Raw genomic sequence first — 25,905 nt, 5'->3', positions numbered from 1 at the left:
GAACATGATGAATATACTGAAGAACAACACAACACAGGTATATATAACATATAATAAAGTAAAATCTTCAGCTTTTATAGAAAAACATGAAACAAAAAGGGAAACTTAATTGTTTCACCAGTTCCAAATAAACAATGTATACATTTATACATTGTAATCTAAAATAACTGTCGCCAAAGCCAGTCTGTACATATCCTCAGTACAAGTTCAAGAAAGTTCAAAGGAGAACATAAACACAACTGACATATTCACTCGGTTGTGGTCCGCTTTGCTCCAAGGCAGCCAAAGAAATAAATTATTTTAGATAAGGCAAAAGAAGTGTAGGATAGTCTCAGTGGAGTGGGCAGTAAGCTTCATATGGAACAGATGTGCAACTTCACCACAATTCCAATGTGGTCAAGTTCGACACAGCTGTTCAGTCATCTCTCTACAAATAATGAGTGGCGGAAAGTAAAAAGCTGCACTAAGAGCAATACACTAAGGTGCCAGCTGGACGTTAGCCACAGCTAATAAAAAAAAAATGGGACTAATGCTAATGGCACCCCCAGATCTGTTTGCAGTGTTTGCAGATCTCTAAAATATTCCTGAAATCCCTCTGTGTACGGTGCCTTATGGGCAAAAGACAGCTTTCGTAAAATGACTTCAGGTTGAGAACAAGTTGATTATTTCAATATTAAAACGGTGCTATGGAACATCAAGCTGGTGTTTTGGGAATTAGACAAAAATAAAACTAAATTGTATTAGTCACAGACAAATCCTGGTAATTCCAAAAGGTTTACTGACTCTTTCTAACATTGCATGTCTTGATCCAGCAGTTTTTATGTTGTAAAAGTAGTAGAGAAAAAAGCAAAAACAAAACCATAAATCACAAAAATCATGCTAATAAAAGTATGTAAAAAAATCATCAAAAAACAAAAAACAAAAACAACCCAAGATAGGAATTTTGTTTTGCACCATTTGAGGTCTATCTGTATTAAAGAATAGTGACTAAAGCAGCATCTGAATATGTCTATGACAATTATCCTCAAGAGACCACTTAATCATAGTCAAAGTTTTTTGTCGGCCTATCTTTAGTACTGTTGCTGACGTATGAACATGCATCACATGGTACCGAGGTCTTGATAACACTCCAGTAATGTTGCCTGTTGAGGATACTGTAACTTGACAGATCTAAGGAAAGAAAAATATCCTACCTGCGTAATAAGAGGATGACAGTTTTACCTGCGTCAATAGCTGTTACAAGCTGAGCTACTTACCTGCCAAACTTTTGGTTTTTCATGTGGTTCCAGGCAGCTCGAGTCACTAAGAAAGAGCCTCTCAAGTGAACTCTCTGAATGAGGTCTGTGATGCAGAGTAAGAGGTAAAAAACACAAGTAAACATTAATGCATAACAATACACATCTCTGATATTTAGCATTAGAACGCTGTGGTTTGAAGCATATGGCAGGTTTTAAACACAATTTAAAACATATTGATCTACATATATCATTGTGAGGTAAACAAAAGAAGACACAGAGGTAAGCAAGTAAATATGTAATTAAAGTGTAATTACCCCAATCCAAATCACTCGTCCTGGCAAATGATCGGTCACGAAGTATTCTTGGTAGGGAAAAGCAAAGAAAGAGTTTTAGCATTTTTTTCCTGCATTTAGATTTTTCCCCCCCTTTTTTAATAAACTAATATTGCATGCTCAAATGAATCTGGAAACTGCAACCAAATGGCCATTCCAATAGCACATGATATGAGTAAACATTTTTTTAATAATAAATAAGAAAATAAGAAAATAAAATGTGTGATTGTTGCTATTAGAGGACTTACCCAGCATTGTTTACAACAACATCTGGAAAAAATAAATGTAAGATATTAAAGTCAGTGAATAACTGTAACGACATTGCTGACAATCATTTTATGATCATTTCGTAAATCAGTAGTGACAGGTATCAGCACTAGTGGCCGCAGGATTTCCATAGAAGGTTTATACACACCTATTCTTCCAAATGCATCCAATGCTGTCTGGATCAGCTTCTCTCCATCTTCTACAGAATCTGCATAGACATAACAAAACTGTCATTTTTCACAGTTTTACATTCTTTTTTTTTATTTTTGAGAAATTGGTCTTAAAAGATTGTTTCTTGTTAGCTTTAGTTCAGGTTGTACTTCAAAGTGAGATTAACAGAGTTTAAAATCTGAGCTTTTCATGTCACAAAAGTGACTATTTTCCCCCTCGGTACAATCACAGCGATAACTTATGTTGAATATATGAATATATAATCTAGTTGGGAATTTTAGGTTAAAATCGACTGGAATCAGCATTTTTTCACCAAATTTAATACAGATGCTCTGCTGGGTTAATACATTTTATATGCACAAGTTGTTAAGCAGTCTACCTTACGTATGTCATGAATGAAGCTCAGCTGTAAAGTTACATCAGTGTAAACCATCAGATTTATCAGATAACATAATTAACTCAAGTTAAACTGTTTATTTTACCTCTCTGTGCACTAAATACAAAGATTAATGATTTTCTGCGGCATTCATTTCTTGTCTTATTTGCAAGATGCTGCATTTCACTGCTTTATTTTTATTTTATTTATAGAGGTCATCACCATTTTATCATTATCATCATGTGATAATGATCGGAGCAGGCAGCAATTTGTGCAGAAGAAGAGTCAGATGACATGTGAAAAGTCACTTTTTATGTTAGCACTCACAGAGGCTGAAGCAGGAATCCGGGCTTAACAAAGAAAGTTGATAACCACTGTTGCAGTACCCGTTATCTACAACTGGGGTTTTATCAAGCCAGCTAACGCAAAGAAAGCCTGACTATATTGAACATCCTTTATAGTTGGCTCATAGTTATATATACACAGAAGCAATGAGCAGATTTGGGAGGCATATAAGAAACTTTCATAGTGATAAAGCTTATGGCCTCACTCTTCTTTCAAGTTTAAGTATTGATGTGATGTGGCAAAAAAAAAAAAAAAAAAAAAATGGACAAAAAGTCAACATTTAAAATTGCCAATAAAACAGAGTGATTGTTTTGTTTTCAAAAACGATTTTTTTCTCCTAAAGGTGAGACACATCTTCAATACTCACCAACAGTTTCATCACTGAGCAAGTCCAACTGATAGAAATCAATACTATTTTTCACTCAGCCACTACATGAACTAAATACGTGAAGCAAGCAGAAGAGAAGAACTCACCATAGTTCGCCACTGCCTTGCCTCCCTTCGCTCTTATCTCTTCCACCACCTTATCAGCAGCTGCAGAACTCTTTCCGCCTCCTTTAGTGTCTGCCCCAAGGTCATTCACTTTATTGCAACAAGGAGAAAAAGATTAGCAATAATGGGGTGAGTTTTGCAATTCTCCATGAGTGATTAGGTTAAGAAAACAACATAGGCAAGCTGATTCCTTGACAGAGTTAAGATCAAATTCAGTCATGGCAGGAGGAATATACTGAAATTAGAAAATATTTATGCCTGCAACTGTGTAATTTTAAGAATAAAAGAACCAACAGTCATAATGCAAGCTTCTTACCGACAATTTCAATATAATTTATCTTAGTCCAACATTTCCCTCTCCCAATTTGGTATAGCACCTCAATTCAGGACATTTGTTACAGAAGATCTGTTGCGCCCCACATTTTTGGAACCAACTGTCATGTGTTTCACTTAGTAATATGGAATTCAGTCGCAGTCTCTTAAAACTGAATCAGTGAATCCCAAATCAACTCAACGTCAGCCTGGAACGCCACTAAACCAGCAGGTATTTTCACCAGTATATCATACAGATGCAGCAATCTGCACGTTTTTGCTCATTTCAGGTAAAAATCAGCTGGTGCTTTAGTGTAGTCAGCAGCAAGTCATATGAACATAAAGTGGTATAAACCTTATGTTCAAACTATGAACAGGATATATGAAACTAGCTGGATCCATGCGGAGCTAAATATGAATATGTATACCAATATGATACTCACTAATATTTTTTTTTAAATTAAAAAAATAAAAATACAGCACTGAGAGATCACAACTTCCCCCAAAGGGCAAGCTCTATATTTACAACTTTGATGTTTTATGATTCTGACATAACCCTATTATGGCATCATATTGAAAAAATAAGACGTATGTTGTACAGCTCTCTCCGTGCCCTTTTATATGATATATTACTCAATATGGTTTCTTTAAAAAAAAAAAAAAAAATTTAATGGTCAACTTTGACCTTGGGGAGTAACAATAAAGGTCAAGGTCAAATGCTTAGCCAACCAAGGTACTCATGTCCCCCAAGGCCTAGTAAACGCTCTGAAGCTTGAGGACAACCCATAAAAAAAATAAAAAAAATATTGTGGGTAATATGAAGTTTGTACTGATTTTCACATTTGGTGGGACCTTCACTCGATTTTCGCCAAAGTGGAATCAGCTCGAGCGGTTGTTGGTGTCCACTGTCACACAAAATTTGAATATGATAACTTGAAAATTGTGGATGCTGGACTGCTAAAAAACAGATGAACTAAACAGAGTATTCTCTCCCTAAAGGGAGGGAGTATGTAAACTTACTAAATTACAGGTTAGGTGTTTACCAGCACAGGTTAAGCCTACAGCTATGTTACCATGGCAGTTTAACTTGGTACATTGCCTATCTGGAAACTCTATGTCCCTATACCACATTTGATAAATCTATCAGGGAACTTGGTGTAACATTTGACTCAGCTTTCTTTCTAGATGCTCATATTACATCTCTGCTTCGCTGTTGCCTTTATGCTGAGTTCCATTGTGTTACGCTCTGAATTGGAAATTGTTATTCATGCATTGATTTCATCACGTCTGGATTATTATAATTAAGTGTTCACTTTTCTTACCCGAACCTCCCTGGAACATCTGCAGGTTGTTCAGAACCTGACTAAATCTTCCAAGATTTCACATATCACAGCATTGCTAATTAACTGCCACATGCTCCACATTAACTTCAGAGTCCAATTTTTAAGATTCTGGTTTTGACTTTTGGAGCTCTGCATGGACAAGCACTAGCACACATCGGTGAACTTTTACATCTGTACATCCCCAGGAGATCCCTGGGGTCATTTGAATAGGGTCAGCTGGCTATGTAGGATATAAGGCTGAGAACTAAAGGAAGACAGCGATCCTCCAACAGTAGCTCTCCCTTTGACCCTGGAATATGTCGACTCAGTGATGTCTTTGAAAGAGCAGCAAAAATTCAGTGTTTTTAATTTACTTTTACTTTTTTTTAAAGTAACTTTTTCATTTTAATGTTTTGGAATTTTTCTTGTGTAGCTGTTTGTAATATTTATGTTGAAAGGTGCTATATAAATAAATAAGATTTGACTTTGCTTCATTGTCCTGGATAATCCAAATTCTGCTTTGTTGCACGTGTCCCAGGACATCTTAACAATACTACGATAGAAACACAAGGTAAAATAAGTAAAAAATGAATATCTTTTATTTACCTATTACTGAGGCACCTCTCTCAGCAAAAGCCAGTGCATATTCTCTGCCAAGACCTGTGCAAAGAAAGACACATGAGTAAAAGGTATAAGCTTACTTCCAAAGAATGAAAAAACCCATCACCACCTGCAGCACTGCTGTGTCGTTGCTGCATGCCCTTTCACACACTTTCCCTGGAGCTACAAGCCATTGCAACATTCGTACTTTGATCTCCGTTTCCATTAAATAAAAAGACCGACATACGTCGGTTTCTGCTCGAATTAAAATAGCTAATTTTGTATAACAATAACAAAGACTTGCTTTACTGATATTGCAGTTATTGCCCAGTGTTAGCAGTCAGCAAGACGCCGTGATTAGAGCAGCTGTGCAGCTAACAAACGCGCAAGACGAGAAAAAATTAATGCAATTTCCGTCCTAATAACTGGGCTGTTCACTAAGAAACTAACTCCACAACTACCAGATTAGCATTTGGTGCTAACAATACAGGGGCTATTTTAGCGTCAACATAGTCGACAGCTCAGCTAACGGCGATTTTTACCTCCTCCGGCCCCAGTAACAAGCACGACTCTTCCCTCGAAAGACAGAGACATTGTTTTGAGATTTTACTATCTGGTTTGAGAGGGTCACAGAAGCTACAAAAGCTGCAGCACTGGCTTTCTGAGACAGCAGGATGAACTCTGACAAGTTCCACTTCCGCGATATAGGGAGGCTGTAACGAGCAGTGACCAATCAGAAGCCAGGATTTTATTACAACGTTTTTATCATTTTTTACACGTGTAATCTGTGTACTTTGACCTCAAATTTTGATATTAAAATTTTTCAGGCTGTTTTATGACATTGTCCAATTCACATAATCTGTAGCATCTGAATTATACAACAAGAAAGATAATCAGTCAGAAAAAGATAAAAAAACAAACAAACTGCAAAACAGCTTGTTTTCAGCACGGATTACGTTCTTTCTTCCATTATCCACTAAGTTCCAAAACATCTTGAGGAAAGCATATGCTCATTTGCCTTTTAGTGTTTTTAACCCCCCCCCCCCCCCCCCCCCCTTTAGTTTCTGTTAGTTTCCAAACAGTTAGGAGTTACTTCTTCAATTATGAAGTGGTATCTCTCTAACGCATTTCTAACAAATAGGACTCAGCAGGTTAAGTTCAACAATACTCGGTCTGAGCCAGTACAACAGAACAAGTATGTAGGCTACTTAAACAATCACAGAGAATGCTGTGTGATCCATCTGAGTACATTCTGCACTCTTTGTATGAGTTGCTACCATCAGGCAGATGGTTTAGAGTTCATCAGGGAGAAATTAATAATTTTAAGAACTCCTTTGCTCCTCTGTGAATCAGAATATTAAACTGTAGCCTAAAATAAGTTGAAGCTTCACAGGTTGCAATATAAGCCAGTTCAAAGCCAGTTGGAGAGATGCAGATTGTTTGGTTGTTTTTGATTTTAAATCACTGCTTTTATCTCCTAACGTTACATTCCCATATCTAACTAATCAACAAAATAAAGTTGGCAAATATCCTAATTTTATTCATAATAGTCATATTTAATACATTTATTTTACAGCCCTTACAATACTATTTATTCTATATACAGATAATAAGAAGTCCTGCATATTAATTATGCATATTGCGGGACTGGCAGTAGTTAGACTGTAGGGATAGCCCACCTGTGGTGGGGATGTAATGATGTTATTTGAACGCAACAAACAGAACCGTTCCGAATCACGAAGAAATGTTAACAAATTTGCAGGGCAAATGACGAGAACACCAAATAAAGTGACTGAATCAGCAGCATCCTCTTGATGTAACAGAGAGAGAGAGGGAGAGGGAGAGAGAGCGTGAGGAGGAGCGAGAGAGAGAGAGCGCGTGAGGACAGCGAGAGAGACCGCGCACGAGCATCCTGTGCTCAGACTCTCCAAGGAGGCTGCGATGTAGACAGGATGAAACTGGCGGGGTGTTTTTCCGAGGACCGTGCCTCTCGGTTGTCGTTACCTGTCATGGTATATCATTACCATCTATTAATTATGTGGAGAACAGGAGGAGCTTATTATAATTTTGTCGATGCCTGAGGATTATGGACCGTTACAGTAACGAACAACTGTGTAACGGTTCGGACAGCTGCCTCTTTCTTTTTCTTTTTCTTCTTCTTTCCCTTCTTTGCTTAAACAATTTTTAAAGCGCTGGCGTCGCTGATTTTCTAACAAAATGTTGAATTTAGCGCTCTGTCGACGTGAAGGATGCCCGTGGCACGTCATTTTTTGTTGCCGTTGGACATAAACCTGTGGACGGGCGCTGTTTCCCAGGCAGTATGATACAATATTTTGACATAACCGTTATTTTTGTGTGTTACGCTCTATTGCGCATGCCTAGTGTTAGCTATAGAATGCTGCCCGACGCCACTTCTCTCCGTCCTGGCCGTGATTTAGGAGAGAAAAAGTGACGGCAGCTGGGGGACTACATAGCAAAAAAGAGAGAGAAAATGCGTTGGCAAAGTGGCAGCGTGGCGAGCAAAGGATTTGACTTGAGATCCTTCATGAAATAGATTGTGCCATAAACTGAAGAATGTCAGGGACACCAAATGCAGAAGCTGAAGGAGTAGTCTCCAAAGTAAAAGTGAAAAAGGAGATCAAGACAATCGTGGAGAATTTGGAAACCATCCTGGGAGATCTTAAGGATGTAGCTAAAGAGCTCAAAGAGGTAAATTAGAAGAAGTATTCTGCCATGTGTCGTGTTATTTCCACAGGCTTGCTGTGAGGGTGCTTTTTCTGAGCATCCTTGACTGAGAAGAGATGGAGGGCTGACATCGACCTCACCAGTGGGGCCTGGAAAAGACTACACACCGTGCTCCTGCCTTTCCCATTAATGTATGTGATCATTATCACCAACATGAGAGAGATTTGGCACTGGGAGGACATAGGGTGGGAAATGGCAGGACAGCTTCTTCACCCTGACTCATAAGCTTTGATGAAAGTGTGAAAAAAATGTGATCACAATTAATATTTAATGGACAAGTTGGTGCAAGCAGGAAGGTGATTTTGCATTGAATTTCATCATCTTAATGCTGACTGTTTTGTTGGTCCAAATGATTTCCTGTCAAATAATAGAGAGAAAGTGGTCTTCTTCTTTTCACCTGTCACCTCCCTGGACTCCTTGTGGTGTCTTGCTTATCTTCATCTTTCTTTGTCTCTCGGCATGTGTATTTGTGGCTGTCCTCCTCCTCTCTAGTCCTAAAAGATCAAAACTCTTTTAGAGCTGTCTGACTGAGGTCTCAAATCTCAGTGATGGAGAGACTACAGATGTTTCTGTAAAAATCAGGATGATATTTCAGGTTTATATTCACAGTCACAGAACCAGTAATATATAGCTGCCTCTGTGACATATTTCCCTTCATTCACATTAAAGTGGTTTCTCTGAATCAGTCTCACCCCCTCACTTGAAATAACCTGCAGTCTTACCTGCTTTTATGCTTGCATTCCTCTGCCGACTGCACACCAGGCATCCAGTCCGCTCTGCCAAACCTCTAACCTTAACATGACAAGCTGTCATTCTAATACAACTCTATTGCGTACAGCCTGTGGTACATTATGGATGGGTAGCCGACACAGCATCTGTCTCCTTCTGCCGCTCTGTTCCCCTCACTCTCATTTTTTCCTGCAACTTTGACTAAATTACACTCCTTTTGTGTTTTTCAGCAGTTTACAATATGTCACAGCAGGCACCAGAGATAAATGAGAAGAAGAAGCCATTGTAATCTGTCTATTCTGATCTTTTTATGTGATGTGCCCTTCCTTTTTCTTCCCTTCTTGCTTTTTTTCTTTTGCTTCTGGGAGATTGTGTAGAGGATCAGTTATTCTGACACCGCACACACTAAACACATACCTCCAGGGGGTGTTACTATCAAAGCCAGTGTTTGGGGTGTAATCCATTTGAAATGCAGTTATCTGTTATAACTCACAGACAGGGCTGGAGCCGAGCCTGGCTCCAAGGAGGGACCCTGCCCAGATGCTTGGCACTGCCGCCGAAGCTGCCTGGCCTACAACAGGGGCTGCACACTGGGATACTGGTATTACCTCTTGTGTGTGTCCCAACAAATTATCCATTTAAAGACTGCATGGAGAGTTTAGCACTCTGCCCTAGCCTTCTCATCTTTATTTTTATCGCTCCCTCTCAGTCACTTGCTCTCTCTTCTTAGTTGCTGTTTGCACATGCATTTAAAACCACATGATAGCAAATGTGCTTGAGAGCAGGCTAACATACTGGGTACTCTAAGATGAGAACCCCTAATCCAAAAGATAAACAACATCTTTGTCTCAAATGTTGTAATTTTACTTTCTAGAGAAATTTTCTCCTTGGTTGCTTTAATGGCTAGGATACTGTGAACCTATGCATGCTCAGCTCAACTTATGTTAGACTTTTTTTAGACCCTATGAGAGCTGCCGACTTAAACATTAGCAAAATGTCCAACACCACTTCAGTTCTGGGCTTCAAAGGAAGCACCACTCTCCAACAAGGGAAGAGAAGCAGGAAGGAAATGTACTCTAAAGGGAAGGTTTTTGGAAAGACTTCTGAAAATGCCTCAATAACGTGGGCATTATATTACTAAGTACCAGTTATTAGTTCCCAGTAGAGTTTACTATGATTATTAAATTTTATCTGCTGTGTTAAAGACTTCTTGGGCAATGTTTATGATGTATTATAAACCTTTCCAGCATCCAGATATTGCCTGAGCACTGTAGGTGTAAATGAATAGTAGAGTATCTGTGTCCATGGAAGTGCTGAAAGTGCAAGTACTTACATTTCTAAAGATAAAGTGTGCATGGTCTATCATATTTTAGTTGTCTAGTCAGCCCTTGGTTTTAGGTGGGTGTATCTTGTTTGGTCGACAGCTGGAATTTAGAGGTGTCACAATTAGGGTTAATATAGCTTTTAGTTTATTTTTTTATTTCAACTTTTTAATGTTTTTATTTAGTGAGTTTACTTATTCAATTTATTGCCAGTTATTCAAAATTGTTCAGTTTAATTTTGAATAACTAAAAAGGTTAATTTTATTTTCCTTTGTAGTTAAAATTTGTCAGGGGCAAAGCAGAAGTTCAGAACTGAAGGAAGTTTCCTCTACAGTCTACATCTTTGTTCTTTTTTCATTAGTTCAGTTCAGTTAGCTGGACTTTTTTCATAGTAAGCTCTAGTTAACTATAATAGCCTTGGTTTTGATGGTAAATGGTTAATGGGCTGGTACTTACATAGTGCCTTTCTACTTAATTTGAGCACTGAAAGCACTTTCTACAACAAGTTTAATTCATCCAATTACACAACACACATATTCAGGCAGTGCTTTTATCTATATGTAAGCACTTATCTAATATTCACTTAAACTCAAAATATGAAAGATGCATCTGGAGTAACGTGGGGGTTTGACACATGAACAGGAGTATCTGGGATGGGTCCATTGACCTCCAATTGGTAGACGACCCGCTCTACCACCTGAACCACTGATAAATATAATCACATACTGAGAATAACATTGATATTTAAAATTGAAATATTAATATTGTGTCAATAAAGAATATACGATAATATAACACATATTGTTCTACTGATTAATAAATGATTGCTAAAGAAAAATCACTACCAAAGTGTTAGCAAAAGACTTTTAGCTTTTGTTTCATAAGTATTTTTAAATAATCTGGTTAAAACTGAATTCTATTGATCAATTCCAGAAACAAACAAAAGAAGAAAAAACATGCATATATATGTAGATTAATCATTCTTAGATGTGTAGTCCATCCAACCTTCAGATCCACCATTTGTTCATCGCATCCAGTATCAAAGCACCAAGATGGCAAAAGTGAAAACACATAGCAAGGGACTTCACTAAGCTGGCTACTTCCATCATTTGTTAGCTATATGAGAGCAGCTGAGAGCAGTACGACGTGGTGTATTCCAAGAATGGTCAAACACTTCCCAGTGAATATTGATGAAGTATTCATCTTTGTTTTTAATAGATATCTAGTTAATATTGTTATCAACATTTGATACATTTTTTATAACAACATGATGTGACAATCTAATAAGACAGTGTTAGAGGAAATTCAGCTATAGCATTTTGCATGTGCACTTGAATATATGCAGGTCTAATTTTTAAAAAATTAAAGGAACATTTTAAAAACACATAAGATTTTAATGGAGAAAAAAACATGCTGGATATCTCTGCTGATATGGACTGGGTTTTGGATTTATTGGGAATGAAAGGATATCACATTGTTTGATGAAAATTAAGATTATCAACTTACAGAGGGCTGAATTCAAAGACATTCCATAAAATCAAAGTGAAAAAATTATGCGGCTGACTAGTCCATTTTGCCAAAATGCAGCAACTCAAAATGGTACTCATTGGTGTATGGGCCCTGCGTGCTTGTATGTATGCCTGACAACATCAGGACCTGCTCCTAATGAGATGAGTAATGGGTTTCCATCTCCTCCTAGATCTGTGAGGAGATCTGAGCTCCTGGACAGTCTGGCGTTCAATTTGGCTGTATTGGATTTAGGTCAAGTGAGCATGTCTGCCAGTTTAAAGCAATGGGTCCAAGGATTTCATTCCATTTCCTAATGGCAGTCAGGGTGCTGTTGCTCACCTTGTAGAGGTCTGTGCATCCCTCCATGGATATGCTTCCCTAGACCATCATTGACCCATCATCAAACTGGTCATGCTGAACAATCACATGTGTCTCCAAAATCACGTGTCACATGTGTTAAGGGTGAACCTGGTCTCATCTGTAAACAGCACAGGGTGCCAGTGGTGTACGTTCCAATTCTGTGGTTCTATGGCAAATGCCAAATCAGGTTCCACAGTGCCAGGCAGTGAGCACAGGACCCACTAGAGGATGTTGGGCTCTCCGGCCACCCTCATTAAGTCTATTTCTGATTGTTTGGTCAGAGACATTCCCATCGGTGGTCTGCTGGAGCTCATTTTATAGGCCTCTGGCAATGTCCATCCTGTTCCTCTTTACACAAAGGAATGCCCTGCTGATGGGTAAGGATCTTCTACAACACTGTCCAGCGCTCCTAGAGTAACTACCTGTCTCCTGAATTCTCCTCCATGCTCTGGAGACTGTGCTCGGAGGTGTTGGACTGTGCAGCCTTTCTAGGGTCCAGGTATCTCACACTACCAGTAGTGACACTGACCATAACCAAACGCAAACCTAGTGAAAAACAACCAGAAAAGATGAGGAGGAAAAAAGGGGTCAGTAGCCTTCATCTATAAAACCATTCTTGTATTGAGTCTCACTGTAGCACCTTTAGTGCATCTGTTAACCCTCTCTGCAACTTAAATGACGAGAAGTTTAACTGGCTCAATTCTATACTCTGATTAAAGTTTTCCTCTATTTATTGTTTTTATTTATTTTTATCAGTACATATTGCTTGTTATCTTCCTGAACAGTTCTTAAGTACTTTCATTATGTAGGATGTGGATGCAAACTTCCGATGGGAAGACATAGATGTATTTTTCTATCTGCTGTTTCATATCTACTGTATCTACTGTATTCATATCCTTTCTGATAAAGTTAGTAGGGCATTTTACATAATTTCTTTTTCATTACAGATTTGTTAAATGTCTCCTAATGGTCTGCTGTCACATGTTGCATTTCAAGGAAACAAAGCCTTCGGTTATGTCTTTTTCATGGTATTTTGATTAATAAGAGACAAACAGTTTAGTGATCTTTTCACTCCTCTGCACTGTTCTTTTTTTTTTTTACATTCCTTTGTCTTTGTCATCTTTTCTCTTTTCTTCTTTCTCAAAATTGGTTGCATATTACAAATGATGGTTCTTCCGTCTTGCATCACAGGATATGTTTGGTGCTGCTACTTCTCTTGAATTCTGCTGGTGCATGAGATTGATGTAATCTATCACTTAGGTCAGAATCTGGCAGGCTCATGGCTTCTCTCAAAAATCCTATTGATAGTTATTTTCTCTCACTGTGGTTGTCATTGGGATGTATTAAGCAATCTTCAGTCTTATAAATTTGGAAGTGTTTCCTCTTTAAAATGTAATTAAGAACATACAAAGATTTTAATTTGTCTTTTCCTCTACTTCATCTTCTTACCCTATATCCTAATGCATTTTTTCCAAGTTGGTAACTTTTTAGATGAGACTGTAATAGTAAATATTTTCTGTAGGGCTTCGCAATTGAAAATTATGATGGCTTCTGCAATTATGGAAATAAGATTATTGATGTAAAACAAATAATTTTAAAGTAGGCTATCTGCTAAAGCGTTAAACTTTTGCTCTTTACTAAAAAAATCCAAACAAACTCTCCCATATGCTTTGGCTGGTTTAGTTCATCTCAGTTCACCCAGGATGACAAAAAGAGAACCTTTTGTTAACAAGAGTTTGGCTGTTAGGAGGAACTTTGGTTCTAGAAACAATGTTTCAAAATTAGGTCAATCTAATTAATAATCACTGACCAAAATATTGCATCATTACAACTTATACCATAACCAGTGGCTCCATGGTGAAGTGGTTTACACACATTCTCCTAACAAATCATAAGCTCCTCGGGTGAGTCTCAGGAGGAGACACAAATCCCTCTGGGCTTGAATCAGGAAGGGCATCCAGCATAAAAATTCTGCCAAGTGAAACATGTGGAGATACCTGCTGTGGACATCCCTTGTGAATAAGGACGCAGCTTTTACAGTTTATACCATAATCTAAGTGGCCTAATTTCATCTTCTTGTGACACACTTATTTATTTTTCCTTCAGCTGTCATAGTTACACTTCCTATTATCACCAACAGGTTGTTCATGAGATTGACACCCTAACTTGTGACCTGCAGTTGGAGGAAGACGGACTAACAGACAGCTCAAAGACAGACACACTGAACTCCAGCTCGAGCTCCACCACCACCACTACCACTGCATCCAGCCTGGAGAAGATGAAACTCTTTCCCGAAGACTGCATATTTAAAACACCTGCTTCCCTAATGCCAGTCCCCATCAACCCTCCTGGAGTCCTGACTGTACTCAAGAAGCCACACCCACCTCTACCACCACCAAGGCATACCCCGCTGAGAGCCGAGGACCACAACGTTAAAAATCTGCCTCATCCAACTTTAGTGTTATCAGGGAATCTATCCAAGGCTAATGGGTCTCTATTAAGGAATGGTGGGGTTTTCCCATTGAAATCAAACAGGGATTTATTTTCCTCTACACCATGCTTCATTTCTAATGACAGTGGAATCCCTGAGTCGGGTCTTGTTCCTACATTGCCCAGACCCATGCCTCTTCTACGGCATGAAAAGAACAAATGCCCCAAGGCCCCTGGCAGGGAGCCACGTGAGAGGGAACGTGTACGTTTCAGCGAGAAGGTTCAGTTTCATGGCTACTGCCCGGACTGCGACCTCCAGTACGATGTAGATGACACAGAACTACACTTGCAGGCTGAGCTGAATGACTTGAGGCTCAGCCCAGTACACTGCTGCTCCTCTTCCCCTCCTCCTCCTCATTCTCTTTCCCATGAATTCATGTTGGAAAATGGCGGTCTACCAGTCAGCCACAGTTTCCCACCAACAGGAAACACTGCTCCACCTTGTGTGCCTCCCCACACACCTTCTCTCAAGCCCCAGAAAACAATCCTTCGCAAATCAACCACCACCACAGTTTGACACCAACCCCCCTTGTTGTGTCTAGTTTAAACATTTTCGAATCATTCATAGTGTTTTCTACTTTATGAGTGCTTTCTACTCCAGTTGAACTTTGGATTATCCAGAGAGAAGAAAGGATTGGAAATAATAAACAAAAGAGCGGATATAGTGAGTGGAACAGAAGAAGGCATCGCCGTGGGCATCGAGATGTACATGGAGAGATCAGGACGAAGCGGTGAGTGTTCCTGAGTGTGCCTATACGAGTTGTTCATCAAGAAGGTTTGTTTGCTCCAGCACATCCCCATGAGTCTGTCTGTGTTTTTGTGGTTTTTTAGAGTATCTTCATATGTACAGTACAGAGGTGTTCCCAGGATATTTTTAAAGAGCACAGCACAGGAAGAACCAAGAACAAGACAGGGAATTAAAATTGGTGTAGAAAACTTACAATTTTCATGTTCATGGGTACTCCTGTGCCCTCATACAGATGCCATTGCTTGAAAACTGCCACTGCAACTTACCAAGCCTCAATAGGCACAATATTAGCATGTATAATATACATGATATTATTAGATCATAACTGTTGATTCATGAATTTGTATCTTTTTAATGTTGCAGCTGGAAATTATTTCATTACTTATAGCTTAAAAATATTAAAACGACAGTATATTTTAAAGTAAGCAAAAAAAAAGTAATTACAGTTTCTTACAATTTAAAACAGTTGTTGTGAAGCACATAGTATATTTGAATTTAAAATATAGTGAAAAAGAAATAGCAAGCACTAAAAGAAAATTGCATGTGCATATGCCATACCAAGTCTGTATATTTAATTTAAGAAATACTTAAATAAAGTACATTAAAACACTATAAAGTAACTTGTTAAATATAACAAGTTATATCCCAGTACTGTTCCTGCTAATGCTATTATCTAAAGATATAGGGCACTTTATCCAGGAGTGCCTATTTCATATTTCAAACATGGGGCGAGTGCCACCCCATGTTTCCCCTCTGGACACACCACTGCATCTGTTTGTTGGTTCTTGGGCAACTGATACTGGTAGACTGCTTTTTGTTTTGTTTCTTCCAGGAGATTGTTGGTACTGAGTCTATTACTTGGGATCTTCTCCATTAGCAATAATATAATGAATTAATATCTTTCTAGATGAAACAATAGCACCCACTTCCCCTAGATTTTATACAAAAACTTAAAGATCTTCCAATATGCTGGCACATAAACAGAATATATCTTCACACATACCTGCCTAGATTCACAGTTAGGGTTGTGAGACAGACAAGTGAGTTGGTACTACCTCTTCCTTCATCACCTTCCAGGATTCATTTTGTTGACGTGTGAGACTGTAGAAGTAAAAGGAGGGAGAGAAAATGAAAAGAGTGACACGGCAGGTTGGAGAGAGAGAGAAGGAAGTGTTAGCTGATACAGCTGGCATTTTGATTTGCGTCGACAGACGTCTCCACAGCGCATACTAATTGAAAAATCTTTTACTTTATTTTCTAATAAAAATCTGTCTTTAGCAATGCAAGTCTCATTTTTGTTGACATCTACCCTCCACCCGCTGTGATATCAGCACCACCCCCCTGTGATGTGAAGCTAAATGGACAGTAAGCCTATCAGTTCTGCTCTTGAGTGGAGAGAATCAGGCGAAACAATGCTGAACTATTTCCTTTTAAATCAGCAGTAACATCGGACCATCTCAGTCTATATGAACAGTTGGTAGTCTCCACTTTATTGGCTTCCATTAAGAAGCATGTTTCAGAAAGTCTGTTATTTTTGCATGTGTGTGTGAGAGAGAGAAATGTGTGAGCATATGGCTGATATTTCAGTACATCTGAGATTGTTTTCAAATCTGTGTGTGTGTGTCTGCATATACGTCTTTGTATTTACAAAGGTGTGTGTAAAAGCACGAGTCAGTTTGCCAGACTGGGGAGACAGCACACCCAGGAGTTAGATGAGAATAGTAGCACCTTCCTCCCAGCAATGCCCTTAATTAGCTAGATTAGACTAGAAGAGATAACAGCACTGCCTCAGAAAGCCTTTGTACCAACATTAGCCTTGACAAAGCTCTGAACCGCTGCTAAACATATTTTTTATGACAAACAGTGAGAGAGGAGAGAGCAAGCCGGCAAGCAGAGAAACTGAGGAAAGAAATAAGGAAGATAAGAAGTAAGAAATAAGGAAGCAAGGTAAAGATGTGTGGAGGACAGTTGTGATGTTCGGGAAGCATGTTATATAAACAGTGAATTTAATATGTATATCACTTATATGTTCTGTTGGGGTGGTGGGGGTGGAAATCTTGAAGGTTAAAGCTGAGAAAACCAGGGGAATGAAAATCGCACATTAATGACTAAATCCAATGCAAGACCTCGCTGGCCTTACAATCTAAAATCGGCATATAGATTAGGGATCAGTGGATATTTAGCCATGTAAAAAATGAGAAAGAGTAAGCATGAGTGGGGATGAGGGCACATAGGGTAAAAGTGTGGGACAGAGAGAAAGTGAGTGTGCCGTAGAGAGAGACAGACAGAGAGATGGTGATGCAGTGAAAGCTGATGCTCTTTTAGCTGCATTGCCCTGCTGTTATGTAGCAAATGTGGATGTATGTTTTTCCACTCGATTAGTGCTCACGGCACAGAACATCCACTGTATTAATGTTGTATTCATGGTTTTATGTCTGGCAGCAGCATGCACACATACGTACATATTGAAATACTCATACAAATAGGTACATCATCAGTAGATCCTACTCATATGGGCTTCTGCCACCGTAGTAGTTTTTTAGTAGCTGAGGAAATTGGCACAGTGTCATCATGTGATTAAAGATGTTTAAAGTTGTTTTGTTGCAAATTCTGTGCTTAAAAACTCTTAGGCTAGCTCAGTTTAGTAATAAACTTCAAAATCTTTTACCATATCCATCCATTCGCTTCCGCGTGTCCTTTTCAGGGTCACGGGGGCGCTGGAGCATGTCCCAGCTGTCTTTAGGGCGAGAGGCGGGGTACACCCTGGACAGGTTGCCAGTCTATCGCTGAGGTTCCTTTACCATATTTTTTTTTAAATCTCTTATCCACCTCAGTATCTAGGGCTGGAAATTTACCCAGCTGTCACAGAGTGAGAGGTAGGGTACGCTCTGGACAAGTCACCAGGGCTAGACAGAGTCAGACATCATCATAGACAGATAAACAGAGAAAGACTTCGATTCACATCACATCCAACCAATTAAGAGTCACCTAACCCTTACTTTAACCTGTGGGAGAACATGTAAACTCCACACAGAAAGGGCCAGCCCCAATTGAGGTTGAACCCAAAACCTTCTTGCGGTGAAGCGACAGCGCTAAACATCATACCACCCAAAATGCATACCAAATTTACCCGTTTCTGATCAAAAACTGTGATCAAATAACTAAACACAAAAAGAAAAACATTGAAAACACTGGAGGCATCTGCTTTATTTTTCTTTTCCCACTCTGTCTCATTTGTGGCAATTTGCTGTTGCACCTTCCAGTCAGATGTCTTACTGAATACAACATGATATACATTTTGTAAATTATGGGCCTTGTTAGAGACAAAAGTGCTCAGTTCTGGTATGTTTTAGGGCATGCCTACTTTGGCATTGATAAGCTTTTGCCACATCAACATAAAGTTGCCAGGGTACCAGAAAGGTGGTGGTCAATACCAGAAACAGTAGAATGACATGGCTCTCAATACCCATGTTGATATGAAAACACAAAGATATTCCCATGTATTTGAATGTATGATCATGTATTTAAAAAAAATTACAAAAATGGCATTTCTGTATATTAAAACACAGTACAAAGAACAGTACAAAACCTAAAAAGCTAAAAGTATATTTTGTTGACTGAAATATTAGGAAGCCTGCTTACATTATTACAATTACATTACATTAGCTTAAGTACGTTATATTAGACATTGCAAACATTTTAGCCTGTGGGAACAAACTGTCTTAAACAAAATGGTAATGTGTAATTCAGGATAACATAAGAAGGATAATACTTTAAGTGTTGTTAACATTACGTAAAACGTATTCAGCCTGAATTCTTATGAATAGATTTGGATGACTAGGTGCTTCAGTAAAAAAAAAGTATTTCTTCCCTTGGTCTGAAAAGCATGTTTGCACATTTACATGCTGCCTTTTGTGTGGCATGTAAGGATAGACTAGAACACGTGCTCTGCTTAATGTTTCACAACAGGACTAACCAATACAAGACATCACAGTGGCTCACATTGTCCATTTTTTCTGAAGTGTTTCTAAATGTTTATTCAAAAATATTTCTCTCTTAAACTAAATCTGCTGACTCCAAAATGTTGTTGATGGTTTTTTGTATTATTTGTTTGTTTTGCCCTCTCACTTCAACACTGCAAAACAGATTATCATTATATCAACCTGTTCTTAACCTTTAAAATGTTTTGGCACTAGTGGCAATTTATTCATTTTAATAAAATTTCACAATCATTAAACATAGTTAAAACAGAAGCAGGTACACATGAACTTTGTTTTGTAAAAGGGACGTTAAATTATAGAATTTGTGGACACACAGACTACAGCTAGCTTTCATTAGGTTTACATGTTTCAGTGTGTTGAGATTTGCTCTGCCTTTCTGGTATTACTTTCAACCTACTCTGTATTAATCTACCAGACATGTGTGACAGAAGGATGCCAGTATGAAGTGGGAGAAACTGTTCTGCCATTTGGGCTGGCTGACCGATGCAAAAGTGTTTCATCAGTCACTGGTTTAATACATGCATGACCTATTATCAGATTGTTCTTGTAACACAAAAATCACTACTCCTCTGACCATGGGTGTAGGAGTTTTTCACAGTTTTTGCAAAGGCTAGCTGAGCTCCAGCGCTCCAGGCTTGAGGATGAAGTTGTAATGGGCAGGGAGGAGGTGGATATTCACCGCCTCCATCATGAGTCAAGACTGACTCAAATGCACTGACCTACTCCCTACAGCTCACAGCTCTTGTTTATAACCCATCTTTCTCTCTCTCTCTCTCTCTTCTCTCACCCCCCCCCCCCCCCCGCCCGTCTCATGCTCTCTCTCACTATTTCTTCATTTCTTTCTTCCTTTCCCCTTGGATGATGCTTTACTCCCACTCAGCAGCATCTGTATGCATAACACTCTCTTTGTGCACATGCAGCTCCATATACATGTGGGTGAGGTAGCTATTATTAAAGCATATCTGACACTTTGTACAGCAAACACTCCTGTTTGTAGGTTTAATAAAAAAAAGGTCAGGCACTTCCTGACTTTGAATGACAAAAAACCTTCTAGGGATGATGGCTTTTACTCCCTATTGTTATGCGTCCAGCACCGCCTCCATGTACAGCTTTTACATTTCAATCCCACGTCCTGCTGACGTCAATAGTCCATTTATCGGGTGAATTGGTAAACATCCGCGTTCCATAATGAGTTTGAAAAATCCTTACATGTAAAGGCTTGATGTGTAAATTTGGATATGTTACAGTAACAAGTGCAGAAGAGAGGATGAGCTCATGAACGGGGGTTCATTTAAATTAACAAACAATCCAAGTTTAAGAATGACCAATTACAAGTGTAGGTCTCCATTTCACATTATTGTAACTTAAACAGGGGCTCGTCCAGGATTTGGATCCAAGACTCACACAGAGTCTTAGTAAAACTGTAAATCCAAACCTGTCCCACGGCCTAATAAAGGAGACGTGGAAATCAGTTTACTTTGTGCCCAGATCAAAGTGAAATTCATTTTATTGATTGTTTTGGTATTCTTGGTGATACATAGCCTACAAATGCACCTGATTGATTTTCTGTGTTCCAGAAGCTGCAATTCAAGCAGAGTTAAACATTTTCTGCATCACCAATTGAATGAATGTAAAACCACAGACAATACGAAGCACAGTTTGTGCTGGTGTAACTTTATAGCTGGCCTTCAATTGGTAGTGTTAACAGGTTGCATTCCTTCAGCAGAGAAGCTGAATGGTACTTAAAGCACACTAAATAAATCAACATAAATGTGGTGATCCCAGCTGATTATAAATACATTTAAGAACATAACCTGCTCCAGACCAGGTTATATGTTCAGGAAAAGTTGCCATGGTGATCTAATCAGGTGATAACCACCTCTATAACACATAAAACTCTGACTTTAAGCTTAACATAGCTTGCTAACCCATTAATCATGCTTTGTAGTACACCCCTCTGCTCTGTTACTATGATTTGTTTCTTGCTATAATAGTCAATGCATGTGCTTATAGTGCTCCCACTGACTGTATTGTCTTCGTTCCATTTTCCAACCTGGCATGTGCACAATGTGCGATAAAACCCAAAAGATGTGTCAGAGTGAGACACATTTTGCCAGTGAATATTAATTAGCTGTTGTGTCTCGGTCTGATTGTTTGTGGTGATAGTCTGCCAAGAGACACAGTTGTCTGTTTGCTCATCCCATTCTGCATGCATCATTTACTTTGATTTTTGTTTCCCTCAATCAACTATATTTCATAGCAATCATTGAAAAATTAAATTGGTATGGGGGAAGCATTAAACAAAATGAAAACCAAATCATTTTGGTGTTTTGTGCCAGAGGCATTACATCTGTAATGGAGATGCTGTGTGCAGGGTTCATTAGAATACAAATAGACATGACCTACATTGCCAAACGCCAGAGCATTCAGAAGTAAATCTGGTGCACATTAGGCCTGAATACTGGCTCGTCTTGGTGCTTCTCTGTCAGTGACTCAGGCAAAGTGATGATTTGGGAACGTGAGTGGGCATGTGTGTTATTAAAATGCATGTGCGTGCTCATATGCATTTATTTTCATTTTAAAGGGGATACGTGTGCATGAGTTTTAAAAGGTGAAAAAGAGTGCAAAAAGACTCATGGGTGTATGCAGCCATGTGTGTAACATGGAGTCAAAGGCCGTGAGATGGCTCGGTGCAACTTAGAAAGCTTTGGTGGTGAAGCAAAACTTAATCTGAGGCTTTCACGCTCCTTTGGAGATTGTTAAAAGTTAGAGGCATCAGCTGCACCTTACTCGGGGAAGGTAAACAATATTTCAACAACAGGATCAGATCTGTAAGAGCCACAGTGGCCCAGATGGGGTCCTCTGCTCATTGAACCTCTTCAGACTTGAGTGAGAAACACAGAAAAAAATGCTATTTAAGGAGTCCCACAAGTCTGGGCAAATTGTCTGTCACAAAAGGGAAGGCTTTTTAATCCACGAAGAAAAATGCAAGACTGTTCAGTCTTAATAACTTTGATGGCTCGTGTATGTGTTACTGGGCGTTTGTGCTTTGGCATATTTTCATTTTGGTCAATGAAAAGTGATTGTTAGTGCTGTGACTGCTCTGTCAAGTGGCTCTCCACTGTGCAGCCAGATATTCACACTAATATGTTTCCTCTTTTTTCTCTCTCTCTCTCTGCAGGGCCCATTGACACACTTGAGATACGAGACAAAGGGATGCTTGCTTCATACACCGATCGACCCCGGTTGATCAGGCAGGGAAGAGCCAGAGCTGAGGCCAAGCATCCACCACCATTTGCATAGCTCTTGCATAGTGCTTGTGCTGTTTGTGCACTAAGCAATCTCTGGGAACCAGCTGTGCTGGAGCAGTGTTACTGTCTAACTGGCAAAGCAGGAAGGGTAGTCACTGTGTGTGTGCAAAAAGATGAATCTATTGATGTGGAGGTGATATTTTCATTCATATAAATGGTTGATTTAAAGATTCAAACACCGATGAAACCTTATCATCAAAAGTAAAGATGAACCAGTACAAGATGGGGTGAAATAATGTCAGCCAGTATTTGATTGATGTCTATACTTGTTTTTGCTTTGTGCGTGCTCAGATGGAAATCAATAGCTCCACTCAACCGATGGAATTTGCCTTTTAAGAATTGTAATTGTTTGTGTCTGGAAAGCCCAACGGTTCGGCCTGGGAGCGAAACGCTCTCTGCTGGACTGCAGATAAGGAGAAAATAATAGCTATGTCAGTACGTGCCATATGCACAACCACAGCATGTTTTTGGAAAGACTCGTGTTTTGAAATGGTTGATGATGCGGTCACTGGTCCTTGTCCAGACATTCTGTTCGTTGTACATCAAAATCTATCCGCTCATCTGGTGCCATACAAGCTGTGTTTATTTCACAATGACATGCAGAGATTCAGTACAGTGTGGCATAGTTACAGCTTTAAAGGGTTATTGAAGAAGTAATAATTTGCATCAAATTTTTTTTGTATACAAATGTACATGTATATTTCAGGCATTTTTCTACAGAGACTTTAACATTTAAAAAGATGATATTTTTGATATTGTGTTGGATGACTGAGAGGTATTTTGATGAAAGCTGACATTCCCTCGAGGTATATGTTTTTCAGGGCAGAGCAAGATGAGTTATTTATACATACCGAATCGTGTTTACATGAATGACAAACTTAACTATTATAACTTAGAGAAACTTTACAATGTCGGCTGCAGTGGGAGGAGGAAAATATAATGCAGAGATGAAACGTGACGAAAACCAAATACCTAGTTGTGCTTTATCAGAAGGGAGGCATGGGACTGAATGAACGCATGACTGACTCTTCACTTTGTCCTGCCATCACTGTGTTTTTCTATGCATTTCTGTGGAGAAGCTGTCTGGTAGTGGGCCTGGAATGCTGGATTTTCTGCCCTCCAGAACAGAATTAAATAGTATTCCCTCTCATTCCCTCATCCATCGGGTCAATCCTGACGTCAATATAAACCTGACAAATTTCCATGTTGCTCTGGGTAATGAGTCATAGGTAATTAAAAAATGATGAAGTACTTTTATATATATATAGCACTTATAAAAACCAAATGAGTTATAAAGAAACAGAGTAACAAGATGAATATTACTCCAAATAGATCAAATATATACAGGATATACATAGAAAATCAGTCAAAACTCATCAAAGTTCCCACCTGACATCCAAAAAAATCAGCTAAGCAAAAAATGCAATAACTTACATATTAAATGAAATCATGCAAGGTTTAGTACAATGAAAATTAGTTACTGGCCATCAGAGTAGATAAGGGTTAAAACTCACTTTTCATTCCTTGCAATTTCACCACAGGAGATAACCAAATGACCTTTTCAGCACTGAGAAGGCACTAAACTCAGTTAAAAGCTGAAATTAAATCAGTTCTATACCCACTGTAAGTGTCCCCATCTACAGCCAATTCACCATATTTTTTTCTAAAACCAACTGTAAGCATCAATATTATGGAATATAATCACCGTTTCAGCAGAAAAATTGTACTAATATAACATCTGTGAAATAGAGTAACAGAAACACCCATCAAATATGGTATGAGTGTTGATATTGCCTAGAGAAGCTAAAGAGGGCACTTTGCAACTTATTTGGAATGCCAGAAACACAACCAGCCTTTCTGAACAGAGTCGGCATAAAGGAGTGAATAAATAACTACAAACAAATATGTGTGTCTGAAAGAAAAAAAATATTGGCCGATATAGCAGACTTTTTAAATCAGAAAATACGGGTATCTTAAAAGTCCTACATCAGTCAGGCTCTAGTTTAATGATATCACCATGTGTGTAACTGGTAAAAACCAACAGCATGAAAGGTCTGCTTGGTACCAGTTTGGTACCATGCTCATCTGTGACTTCTTCTAGTGGGTGGATGTAAAATTCATTTGGTTAAGGTTAAATGTGTTTTTGCACTCTGATAATTTCATGTACTTCATGTACTTAAGAAGTGCATTGAGGTCTAAAAAAACGCTGTAAAAAAATAAGGCGAATTAAAAGGCGACTAAATTTCCACCCGCTCCATGTACTCATTTCAGGTCTGTAAGTCAGAAAATATCCACAGTATGAACAGAAAATGTTGCATGACTTCATTTAGTATGCTGAAGATATTGCACACAAAAATAGCTTTTCTGCGAGGTTAAATGAGAGGCATTCACAGGTATTTCATGTAAACATGATTGCTGGTGAGCAACTTTTTTTTATTAGCACACCCCCCTTGATACATTTAGATTAGAGGCATCACACACACTTGTAAACCTCACCTCTTTGTTCAGATACTGAATTAAGGACTAAACTGACTCAGCAATGAATCGCTTTTAAAGCTGATTGGAATGTCTCAAAAAGTTGTTTGTGTTATTTTATTGTGTGTCCACAAACTGTTGGGAAATAACCTGTGAGAAGTAAACACTTTGCACTTGGTCAGTGTGCGTGTGTGTGTGTGCTTTAAACCTAACAATACTTTTAGTGCTGATTTTATGTCTGTATTCTCTATTAAAAGCTGTCCTCTTGTGCGTTTATCTCACGGATATGTTGAGCCTCTGTGAACCGGGAGCCCAACGGAGGAAATTAAACTGCCTCCGAGAGCGTCACACTTCATCAAAGTTACCAAAAAGCAGTGAGAGCAAACGTTTCAAAAAGAGAATGACAGAAAATGGCATCAGCAGCTGCATCAGTTAATTGAAGATTAGTGTGATGAGATAGCAGGCTGGCAGTGCTAAAGGCCATCAGCTGTCTCCCGAAGATATTCAGAATATCGTATTCATTAGAATAATTCAGATGAATTCATGGTGGCTTGTCATGGTCATACAAAAACAGACCGCAGCCAGCAGCTCAGTGCCATAAAAGTGACAGGGTTACAGGAACGGGGCAGCGGTGGCCTAGAGGACAGAGGGGAACATCATAAGTTCAAATGCATGAACTGGAAAGCTCTGCTAAGAATGTGCATGAGAAAAAGATATCTTTAACTCTGCCTTTTGGAGTGCCCTCAAGCAGGGCTCTCCA

The 25,905-nt window shown here is 38.9% G+C and overlaps 2 protein-coding genes across 4 annotated transcripts in view; one reads left to right on the top strand and one right to left on the bottom strand.

Annotated features, from left to right (window-relative positions):
- Positions 1–6,152, bottom strand: part of hsd17b4 (hydroxysteroid (17-beta) dehydrogenase 4) — a 33,189-nt gene extending 27,037 nt beyond the window's left edge. The window contains exons 1-7 of the mRNA XM_014414454.3: positions 5,998–6,152; positions 5,462–5,515; positions 3,204–3,311; positions 1,986–2,045; positions 1,819–1,840; positions 1,553–1,599; positions 1,257–1,341 (exon numbers count right to left, since the gene is read on the bottom strand). Of these exons, the coding sequence (XP_014269940.2) occupies positions 1,257–1,341; positions 1,553–1,599; positions 1,819–1,840; positions 1,986–2,045; positions 3,204–3,311; positions 5,462–5,515; positions 5,998–6,049 (428 nt within the window). The 5' untranslated portion in view covers positions 6,050–6,152. The remainder of the gene's footprint in view (positions 1–1,256; positions 1,342–1,552; positions 1,600–1,818; positions 1,841–1,985; positions 2,046–3,203; positions 3,312–5,461; positions 5,516–5,997) is intronic.
- Positions 6,153–7,322: 1,170 nt separating this feature from the next.
- prr16 (proline rich 16) lies at positions 7,323–25,845 on the top strand. 3 transcript variants are annotated; one of them, XM_076890976.1, is made up of 4 exons: positions 7,323–8,164; positions 14,261–15,341; positions 17,223–17,305; positions 22,541–25,845. In XM_076890976.1, exons 1-2 carry the CDS (start codon positions 8,030–8,032, stop codon positions 15,125–15,127), a joined length of 1,002 nt encoding a protein of 333 aa, XP_076747091.1. In that variant the 5' UTR covers positions 7,323–8,029; the 3' UTR covers positions 15,128–15,341; positions 17,223–17,305; positions 22,541–25,845. The 3 variants fall into 3 exon arrangements, with proteins under 3 accessions (XP_076747091.1, XP_004547154.1, XP_076747090.1); XM_004547097.4 differs by lacking the exon at positions 17,223–17,305 and having other exon boundaries at positions 22,541–25,844; XM_076890975.1 differs by lacking the exons at positions 17,223–17,305; positions 22,541–25,845 and adding an exon at positions 16,436–16,579.
- Positions 25,846–25,905: the final 60 nt, after the last annotated feature.

The sequence above is a fragment of the Maylandia zebra genome, linkage group LG12, assembly GCF_041146795.1.
Source record: "Maylandia zebra isolate NMK-2024a linkage group LG12, Mzebra_GT3a, whole genome shotgun sequence".
In the NCBI taxonomy this organism is placed as follows: Eukaryota; Metazoa; Chordata; class Actinopteri; order Cichliformes; family Cichlidae; genus Maylandia; species Maylandia zebra.
This window is presented reverse-complemented; position numbering and strand designations above follow the sequence as displayed.

Bases quoted from the DNA above. Each gene is read 5' to 3' on its own strand.
- prr16 (XM_076890976.1), top strand. From the start codon at position 8,030: ATGTCAGGGACACCAAATGCAGAAGCTGAAGGAGTAGTCTCCAAAGTA. The intron at 8,165-14,260 runs GTAAATTAGAAG...TATCACCAACAG, and splicing joins TAGCTAAAGAGCTCAAAGAG to GTTGTTCATGAGATTGACAC.